Source organism: Triplophysa rosa, linkage group LG7 (assembly GCF_024868665.1).
Source record: "Triplophysa rosa linkage group LG7, Trosa_1v2, whole genome shotgun sequence".
In the NCBI taxonomy this organism is placed as follows: domain Eukaryota; kingdom Metazoa; phylum Chordata; class Actinopteri; order Cypriniformes; family Nemacheilidae; genus Triplophysa; species Triplophysa rosa.
This window is the reverse complement of record NC_079896.1, coordinates 26,292,674-26,302,818: the sequence shown is the minus strand read 5'-3', so window position 1 is coordinate 26,302,818 and position 10,145 is coordinate 26,292,674. Positions and strand designations below refer to the sequence as shown.

Genomic DNA, 10,145 nt, shown 5'->3' with positions numbered 1-10,145 from the left:
AGAGAGAGAGAGAGAGAGAGGGAGAGAGAGATTTATAGTTTCAGGGGTGTGCGAGGTGAGACGCAGATCTATTCTTAAAATAATTCATGTCAGTCACTGTCCATTTGAAAGCCTAAATGATGCATTCTGATATCACGAGTTGTTTAAACTGCCTTCCATAGGCAAAAGCAAATCTCACCCAAAATGTTCCAGAGTGTCATTTCAACTTAGTTCCAGTGAGTTCACAGGCAGAGCCCTGAAGCAGTTCAACTCAAAAAGCTGAAGATAATTTCAGCCGGAGGGGCACATCAGACTCCAAACACCGAGAGACTTCACTTCACCATAAATAATCAGGTGAATATGAAGGAGCCTGCGGCGTGAAGGGAAATTATGTACATTTCATTTCCACGGAGGTGAATGTTGACTTTGGTTTACAGCGAGATGCTGCCAAACACTCGAAGAGGTCAAAGATGCCACATCAGCATCCGGACCGCAACCCAAAGAGCTGAGAAAAACATCGAAACAGAAATCTGGCGATTGAAAGGGTTCAGTAGAATGAATAAATATTGCCAAGAGTGAAGATCTGGTACTTGTGGCAAACATTTGCAGCAAACGGGTTTGTTTACCACAAATCAACTACAAGTTCTCTGCAAATAAACAATTTAGAAAGGGTTCAAGAGAGGTTTCGCACAAAACTTTATTGTCTGCGTAGACTGATATGGGATTAACATTTTTTGTAGCTATTTTGCTTCCAAATGATGATGATAATAATGACATTTTGATGATGTGAGTTCACACGTGGGACTGTCCACGTCACCTCTGTGTGAAACGAATGGCCGGTTGAGCTGATCCTCGTTAGCATGTTTCTCAGAAAAATATTTATGAACAAATCAAAGTCATGCTATGGTCTATTCAATATTTATATGTACAGTAGTGCCAGGCTACCTAAACATTTCATCTCTGCTTAAACCTTGAAGAGATACTCTAAAATTCTGTCATTATTTACTCACCTTCAAGTTGCATAAATGTCTTTGTTCTGATGAATATTTGGAAGAATGTTAGCAACTGACATTTCTAGGGCACCGTTGACTACCATAGTGGAAAGAATGTCAATGGTGCCCCAATATATCCAAACATCATTCTTTGTGTTCAACAAAACAAAGACATTTTTGCAACAACTTGATGGTGAGTAAATAATGACAAAATGTTAATTTTTGGGTGAACTGCCCCTTGAAGGACTGGATCTAAATTCTACAGGACACCAGTCCGGTCCAGTTTGGATACTCTCCAGGTTTCATTGTTCTACCTTTACAGCAGAAGTTGGATTCTTACTACAAAACACGCATGCAAACGAAACTATTTTCTAAGCTTGACATTTCAAAAACAGACAGTGACATCATCCTCAGAGACGCTTGAGTGTTTTTTATTGTTTCTCTGCTGCGGAGGCAGCTCTATTTCACACTGAGAGAACACTTATAACGCACACATATTCCCTACGAGTGCTTGTGCGTTTGTTTGAAAGGGAAATGGTGCATTTCTCTTCAGGAGAACAAAGAGGACGTCCTGCAGCGACACGCGCTCCCGACGGAAAGCAGAGGAAGGAAGGGAGGGCGGGAGAGAGAGAGAGAAAGAGAGAGAGAGAGAGAGAGAAGGGAGTGGGCTTTTCTTTTACAGATACTGTGTGTATAAGTGTGCCAGAGACAATCTATATCCAAAGAGTCGGATCCCCATTTCGACAGTATAAATACAGTCCCACATAAATACATTCTCCACTGAAGGAAACAAACAAACAATTGACAAAATAAACAACAGTTTACAGTAGGGAGTAACACCGACCCCCATCTAAACCAGCGCAACCAAAATAACCCACAGTATGCTAGCGGACATGTTCCATGGGCTCGGGTGAAATGGAAGCGCTACCGTGCACACACGTGAGCGTTTGCATTCTGTAAGCGCTGGTGAAACTGAAGGACGGGAACCGCGGGAAGACAGAAGCCGGACCGTCACACGGGGCTGTGAAGAACTCTGTTGGAGATCTGAGACAGGATTCAGTTTATAGAGGATGTTTAAATGGTGCTGTGGTTCGTGGGATTGTTCTGTTAGATGGGCAGCTGGAACTTGACATCCACCTGGGCCTCCTTGGCCAACGACACAATTTCAGAAAGCTTTACAACCTAGCGAGACAAGAGATGAAGATGACACAGAAACATGTGGTTAAAATACATTTAACAAAAATACATCATGACCTTCACTTGTTAAGACGGCTGGCTGCCTCTGATTATGGAAATTAAAAAAAATAATAGTAATCTCACAAAACTACAGTAAGACGACTGAAGAATTGGAATACAGCACGCACATTTTTTGGCTACATTTTGTGTGAAAAAGGGAATGATAAAACGCGTTCCACAAGAAACATTATATCGGTTTGAATTAACCAGAACATGACGACACAATTTTTCCAGTTGGGCTGTTCCTTCAAACCCTCATCTTTGCTTAGTTTATCAATCTGATTCCTGAAGAAGTGTGTTGTGAGGATTTCTTTGTTCTTCATCTCAGTATTCCGCTCAGTTTCCGTTTGCTCGGGTAAATGAACAGATACAAGGTCAACACACCATTTTGGCTGCCTCGTCCAGATCGTCGCAGGCCAGGATCTTTAGAGGACTGGCGGCGATCAGAGCTTTGGCATCATCCACACGTGTTCCTGAAGATCAGAAGATAAGATATAAGAACATCAATGTGTCAAAGGTCCAATGTGTAATATTTTGGAGGATCTATTGACAGAAGTGCAATATAATAAACATAACTATGTGTTCAGAGATGTATAAAGACTTTACATAATGAAGCGTAATGTTTTTATTACTTTAGAATGAGCGATTTCTATCTACATACACCGCGGGTCAACTTACATGGAATTCAAAATGTTGTTTCTACAGTAGCCCTAAACGGACAAACGGCTACAGGGCGTTTCGTAAATACATTGTCTGCTTCGACAAATAAGTGAAAACGTGACGACATCTTAGTCCTGTGTCAGCCACCGTAGTGCTTTGAAAGGGTGGGGTGGAGTGAGCCGTTGGTTGCATTTCTCAACCTCACCACTAGATGCCGCTAAATTTCATACTGCAAAGCCAAAGCTTTGATGCGCCTGTGTTTATGGTTTGTGTGATGTTGTAATGAAACCCTACAGCTACTCGCAGCATTTGAGAACAAGAAATGAGGCAATTTATCAGATCAGCGCCCTTTTAAATAAGGTGAAAGAACAAAAATGTTTTAAATGGGTTTCAATGTATCCCCCTTTTGCTTCGCCAGCAAACATAAATCATTCTGAGATTTATTTCAGTCCATCTGTCTCTAGCTCACCTTGTAACCGCACCACGATGGGGATTTTCAGGTCTAGGTCAATGACAGCCATGATGATGCCCTGGGCGATGACATCACACCTCATGATGCCCCCAAAAATGTTTACCAAAATAGCCTGAACCTGTTGAAAGAAACAAGCATGCCGTATAGATTTTGTATGTTTCAAAATGTGACCTACTATGGTGAATTTAGACCTTACCTTTTTATCAGAGGTGATGAGCTTGAAGGCCTCCGTCACCTGCTGTGCTGTGGCTCCGCCTCCTACATCCAGAAAGTTGGCAGGAATTCCACCATGCAGTTTGATGATGTCCATTGTTGCCATAGCGAGTCCAGCACCATTGACTAAACACAGACAGGTGTCAACCGTATCAAAATATCCTGATATTTCACTGGGTTTACAAAATATTTATAAACGTAACTGTCTTACGTAGCTTGTGTAAGGCAGAAAAATCATTGCATGTTTCTAATAGGACAAAATAACAACAATTTACGTGCAACGGCTTATTCAGGGTGCTACTAAAACCACCAAAATGCTATTTTTGTTATCTCCCCCGCAGATTCTTCAAGGTGTGTGCAAACTTATGACTAAAGTCGATGCCGATCGTATTCTCTAATGGAAGCTTGAGGTTTATTTCACTGACCCAGACAGCCGATAGTGCCGTCCAGGCCGATGTAGTTGAGATCTGCTTTGGCTGCCTGCCTGTCTCTGGCGTCCTCTTGGCTCCAGTCCCGCATGTCGAACACTTTCTTCTGTCTATAGGCAGCGTTTGAGTCAAAGTTGATCTTGGCATCCATACACATCACTGCAAATACAAAAGAGCTTTTAAAACCACTGGATACGCCGCTGGGATTAAGCAGACACACCAAACAGAAGGTGTAGGTTTAGGATACCGATGCCGGATGAGTCCTCAACCATTGGGTTGATCTCCAACATAGATGCGTCATACTTTAAAAACACATCATAGAGCTTCAACATGCTTTCAGCAGCTTCATTGATCAGCGCGGGAGGAAAGCCCATCTTCTCCGCCACCTGAGCGAGAGAGAGCAAAGCACATTTTCATGTAAGTTGAGTCACATGACCGCCATGTGTGGCCACAGGTGTCCATTTAGTCCTACAGGAGCATCGCACCTTTATGGCCTGTTCCATCTTTATTCCCTCCATGATGTCGATGGGCTCTTTCACGATGGCGTCAGGATTCTCCGCAGCCACATCTTCAATGTTCACGCCCCCCTGAGAACTGCCAATCAGCACGGGGCCCTGCAAATACCATGGGACCCAACTTTTAGAGGAGATTGCAGGCTAGACCAGAATGAAAACGCCTCTCTCTCGCCCTCTGCTGTCCATTATGCTAACTGCAACACGGTGACTTTCAGTATCAAATCTACTTAGATTTGGAATTAACAGACATGTAGTTATAGAAATGGGAATGACATAATGAGTGACCTCTGACCTGGAATGACCTCTCCATGGTGATGGCGAAATAATACTCTCTGCGCGGGTACCTGCGCTCGCAGATGAACACCTGGTTACAGATGCGGCCCGCCTCACCCGTCTGCTTAGTGAACAGCTTCTTTCCAATCATCCTAGAGGAGATGTCCCTCGCTTCTTCTGGCCTGAGAGAGAGAGATAAAGACATAAACACTGAGGAAATAAAGAAAACGCAAGAGTAATGAAGTGACGAAGCGAGGGATACTCACGAGTAAACAATTCTGACTCCACCCTTCAATCCTCCTTCAAAAGAGCCTTTGCCTCGACCTCCGGCCAACACTTGCGCTTTCACCACCAGATCTTTAGAACCTGAGAGAGGAAAAGAAACAAAGCCTGTACCGTCTGCTCTTGTAATGTCCAAAAATGGTCCCGAATGTATAATTCAGTCAATATCGATTGAGAACCTTCCGCTCTTATTTGTATTTCAGGACGTTTGATGCATTTTATGAAAAACATTTTTTACACAATTGAATGCACGTAAGCTGTTGGAGAACTGGAAAGGGGAAGTTTCTCATTGGCCTTTGAGGTGTTGGGTTTGATTAAGTGAAACTGGACATTTGAAGTCAATGTTGCAATTTTTTTTGTAAGTGTAAATATTCCCATGTTTTGCAACCAACCCTCAGTTTTCAGTCCAGTTCCTATAATTCAACAGAAATATCCAGTAAATGTTCAGTTTGAGTGAAGTCCCCAACAGGTTCCAGGACACAGATCAGGCCGTGTGGGTCACAGAAAACCCATTATTCATGTTCCTCAGTCTTTATTTGCTAGTGAAACCTGAGTCTCCTTTATTCCTGCCCACAGCTCTGCCTGTCTGTCACGGCTCTGTGCAGGTGCCGCATGTATGCTGACACTCAGATTAAGGGTTTGAGCCGTCACATTCTCCAATGGTGCCACAAATCTATGTTTAGACTTCAGCGTGTGAGAGAATAGCACAGAAAACACACACACACACACACACAGCACGTCTAAAACTAAAACAGCATAATCACAGGAAAGGATCTTTTGCTTACGTTAAGGTAAAACTGCTGATGCAGCCTGCGTCACATTGAGAATACAAGTCAGCATGTGTTGATCTGTTCTTACCGATCTGTTTGGCAACAGCATACGCCTCGTCGGGCGAGCTGGCCACCATACCCGCAGGCACAGAGATGCCCGCCTCTTTCAGGAGCCCGATGCTCATGTACTCATGCAGAGAGAGGTTTCTCTGCTGCTGCCCACACAGCATTGGAGACGGCTGGTTCCCATGGTTACCAAACAGACCCGATGTCCCACCGAGCACCTGGTAATTGAGTGTAAAAAAAACAAACTAAATCCAACTAGTGCCTAGGTACACAAAGTCAGTCATGTTTACATTGCAAATAGTTCATTTTGTAGGTCGGTTAATGGAAACAAGAACAGTGATTGGAGTTTGAGGTTTACAAGGAAAATGATTTTCGCTTTGTTTCTTTTAAAGAAAAACGTGAGTTATGCTGACTTTAACAGATGCATCATATATACTTATATGTATGTATGTATTAAGATAAAGCTCTCAAGGGCACAAGGGTGACGTCCACAAATTCCCTGAGGAGGAATGAGCAAACGGGAGATATTTGTGAATTTATGAATAGATTTAGGACCACTTTTGCTCATTACACCCTTAAGGCAAGACATGGTTCACAGCATCTTATTAAAAATCTTCTCAAGCACACAGACATTCACATATTTTCACCTGCACTCTGCTGACCATCTGTAGACAAATTAAAACTTTTTCCAAGTCTATAACCAACCATAGGCAACATCATAGTGGTGATTCGGGAATAAACTTGCTGGACTAACAGGTGGACAGAAACACTGGACTGAAACTGACAGGCTGTTTATAGGACCATGTAGGTCAAAGCGCAGAAATAAACCCATGATGACAACAGTGTTTATTACAAACATATAAACAAAAGAGCCACCAAAACCCCCAATAATTCATTTTTACACCACCTAGATTATAAACTGAGTTCATAATGAATTGACATGCTATCGTAGGCATTACTAACAGTGACTGGCTGTTAGCCTGAAGGCTAATGTCAAACCGAAAACGGCTTTTTGAGGTCCTTAAAAGTAAACCAAAAAGGGGACAAACGCCACACATTGTGATCGGATATAGTTACATGATATATGTACACAAAACTAACCTTCGCTGCCGAGCTTAAAGTCGTCCTAGAGCCGGAATGTCTCAGTCCAGCGGACAACCGGCCGCAGATCAGGGACGTCGCCATGTTGCTCTGCACTAGCGGCGCAGCGGAAAACAAACGACGGGACGCGCATGCGCGATGACGTACATCAACTGCGCGCGCAGCCGCTCTTTGGCATGGATATGGGGCACCAGAAGATTCTCCATTTCATATCAACGTGTGTTGCTCGTGATAGGGATTTGCTTGCTTTATTAAAAAAAAGAGAGAATTGTTGCGTATTCTGTTATGTTTACAATTTGTAACAGACGCAAAAGAAATGCGCTCTGTTAGTAGATTCATCTGGCAAGTTAGATCTAGGTAAGCTTTCAACTGAGGTGGTTCACTTATGCAAATGTCACACCCAAAATGTAAGTTTAATTTGTCACATATATACTTACAACCTGCAGTGAAATGTAAATCTGTGCAAAATAAAAACACCTTTAAAAAAAGATGTACTTTAAACTAGGACAAAGTGTATAGCTAAAATTAAGATTTAAAAGAACTAAAATTGCACATTAATTCTCTATGTGACCCATTATACATTTATATTCGAGGCTAAACATTTTTTTCAAAATGTGTCTTTTAATTTGACCTTTGACCTTTTTTAGGGATGCATTATGGTACATGGTCTTTGAAAATTGTCTGAAATTTAACATATGATAGTAAGGTCTAGAAATGAGCTAAACAATGTTTTTGTGTCAGATTCTTTAGTTTTTCTTTATTAATGTTTCATTTTAATTCTGTGGCCCTTTCGGACCAGCAGCACTACACTTTTAGGGCTTGGTGAACCTCTAGTGGTTTGCGATGGAATTGCAGTGGGTTCTTTGGATTGTAAGGTTTGCCCCAAGATCTCATTGCAAATGGAAATTAAAAAATTAAATTTGGCAGATGCTTTTTCTCAAAGCACTTCAGTGCATTCAAGGTATACCCTGGTAATCGAACCCATGACCTTTGTGCTCTGTTCTGCTAATGCAATACTCCTAAACCAACTAAATTTAAAATCTTAGGGACTAAATAATTAGTCATTGTTCATGATATTTATTGATAGGGTACACTACTTGGAATCTAGAGTTCTTCAAGTAAAAACGATAGAAGTCAGATGGATTTACAGAACAAACACTTTTGGATTCTTGTTAAAGCCATAAGGACACAGAGTACAGTTTTAAAACTCTGTCTCTTTCATCACAGCTTAAGTAACATGACTGAGCTGGTTCAAAATGGCAAACCCGTCCCCAGACGTCCTGGAGTGGGAATTGGGGTTCTTGTGACAGATTCCTGCAACCCAGGATGCATTCTGTTAGGAAAAAGAAAAACCATGGTGGGAAAAGGTAAATACCAGTTACCAGGAGGTCACATTGAATTTGGGTAAGATTATTATCACTAAAGTACATCACTGTGGCCTTTTCTACAGCAATAAAATGAAAACATGTTTCACTACATTCCTGTAAATACTTACATTTATGTTACATTTTCCTATGACAAGTGCCACTACATTAATCTACGTTAATATGGAAACTAGAGACGTGAAATAAATGTTCCGCTGCATAATAATCAGAGAAACGTGGGAGAACTGTGCACAGAGAGAGGTGATGGAGGAAGCTGGTGTCCATGTGAAAAACATCCGCTTCACATCTGTCGTCAACTCCATCAGACTGGAAGAAAACTACCATTATATCACAATCTTCATGCAGGGAGAGCTGGACAGGTCTTTATCCGCTGAACCAGTCAATCTGGAACCGGAGAAAAATGAAGGTAGCTTTAATCTTTGTTTTATGTGTTATTGCCTATCTAGTTTTAGCCTCGGGTGGTCCGCCCAAAGAATCTTAAGAACAGTGATAAAAATCTGGCGTGCCAGACTGTTGCCTGTCTCACACCATCTTCACACTTAACATTTGTGATACATACAATACTTTTTTGAAAATCAAAAAGAGAAAAAATGCCACTGTTTTTAAGTCTCCTGTGAAACTAAGTTAACAAGGCATTACGTTACTAACTTGCTACAACGATTGGGAGTGTGAACATATACAGCAATTCTGGAATGAGGTGCCCTTGATTTTTATATTCCATCTGTACACTGTGGAAATGGAACTTAAAAAAATGAATATTTGTTTTTGGATATGTGTATATTACAAGCAAAACGGCTTATTTCTTTACATTGGGAATGTGTTAATGCCCCTGACATAAGACGCTGGTTTATAGAAATGGCATCATACATATCAAGTTATATTCTAAAAGATAAATATAAAACCTTTGAGGAGATATGGAGTCCTTTTGTACAATTTTTGAAGCTGGATGAAACTGAGGTTTAAATGCACTGAGAAAGGATGTGTTCATTTAAGCATTTATGCTATAGCACTGGAAAATTTGTAATATGTCCGTACGTTTATTGTACATGGTAAATGTTATTTACCCCTTTTTTTATGTATTTATTCATATACTTTTCTACTTAATGCCTTTTTTTGTCCATTTTCATGTTCTGTCTTGTTGGTCGTACAATGTACATATATGAATGGTAAAGTCAATTTTTTTTTTTAAACATGCTAAAACAAGTCCTACCAAACAAGAACTGTGTTAGGCTATCTGCCAGCAGAATAATGTTATGGGTGTTAAAACAGTATAGCTGATATTGAATCGTGAAGACACTTCTGTGAATTTACTTCTGTGCAGTAACTGAAACTGAAACCAAAATCATTTTCAGTTATTTCGACGCATATCGTAAAGCATCCAATGCAAACACAGATGAATGTCTTGACTGATTTAGCTTTACTCATTTAATACTGTCTTAGGTTGGGCATGGACACGATGGGAGGAGTTTCCACCTGAAGAACAGCTTTTCCTGCCGTTGGCTAATTTAAGACAGCAGGGATTCCAGCCATTCAGAACCAGTTAAATGGATTTTCTGTCATCAAGAAATTAACCTTGACACGGCTTTTACACCTGATTCAGAGTCAGGTGGCCTGAAGTGAAAATGCATTGCTGGCTCTCTTGAGCTGAATCATCATTCAGGAGAAAATCTTCAAAGACATCATGTACTGAGATGCATTTGTTTTCTGATTGACTGATGCAACTATTGACGTGACTCATGGAACAGAGGATTAAAGGTTGTAATCTACGGAGCC

General features: G+C 41.1%; 2 protein-coding genes across 3 annotated transcripts; one reads left to right on the top strand and one right to left on the bottom strand.

The window, feature by feature from the left end:
- Positions 1 to 649: 649 nt before the first annotated feature.
- On the bottom strand, positions 650 to 7,120 carry sucla2 (succinate-CoA ligase ADP-forming subunit beta). Its single transcript, XM_057338744.1, has 11 exons — positions 6,988 to 7,120; positions 5,909 to 6,104; positions 5,035 to 5,134; positions 4,788 to 4,950; positions 4,466 to 4,594; positions 4,228 to 4,366; positions 3,978 to 4,139; positions 3,536 to 3,678; positions 3,337 to 3,457; positions 2,592 to 2,680; positions 650 to 2,153 (listed from the first exon to the last, which is right to left on the bottom strand). Exons 1-11 carry the CDS (start codon positions 7,069 to 7,071, stop codon positions 2,079 to 2,081), a joined length of 1,401 nt encoding a protein of 466 aa, XP_057194727.1. The 5' UTR covers positions 7,072 to 7,120; the 3' UTR covers positions 650 to 2,078.
- A 41-nt stretch (positions 7,121 to 7,161) lies between these two features.
- Positions 7,162 to 10,137, top strand: nudt15 (nudix (nucleoside diphosphate linked moiety X)-type motif 15). 2 transcript variants are annotated; one of them, XM_057338745.1, is made up of 4 exons: positions 7,162 to 7,344; positions 8,215 to 8,391; positions 8,582 to 8,778; positions 9,813 to 10,137. In XM_057338745.1, exons 1-4 carry the CDS (start codon positions 7,304 to 7,306, stop codon positions 9,914 to 9,916), a joined length of 519 nt encoding a protein of 172 aa, XP_057194728.1. In that variant the 5' UTR covers positions 7,162 to 7,303; the 3' UTR covers positions 9,917 to 10,137. The 2 variants fall into 2 exon arrangements, with proteins under 2 accessions (XP_057194728.1, XP_057194729.1); XM_057338746.1 differs by having other exon boundaries at positions 7,167 to 7,394.
- The last annotated feature ends 8 nt before the right edge of the window (positions 10,138 to 10,145 follow it).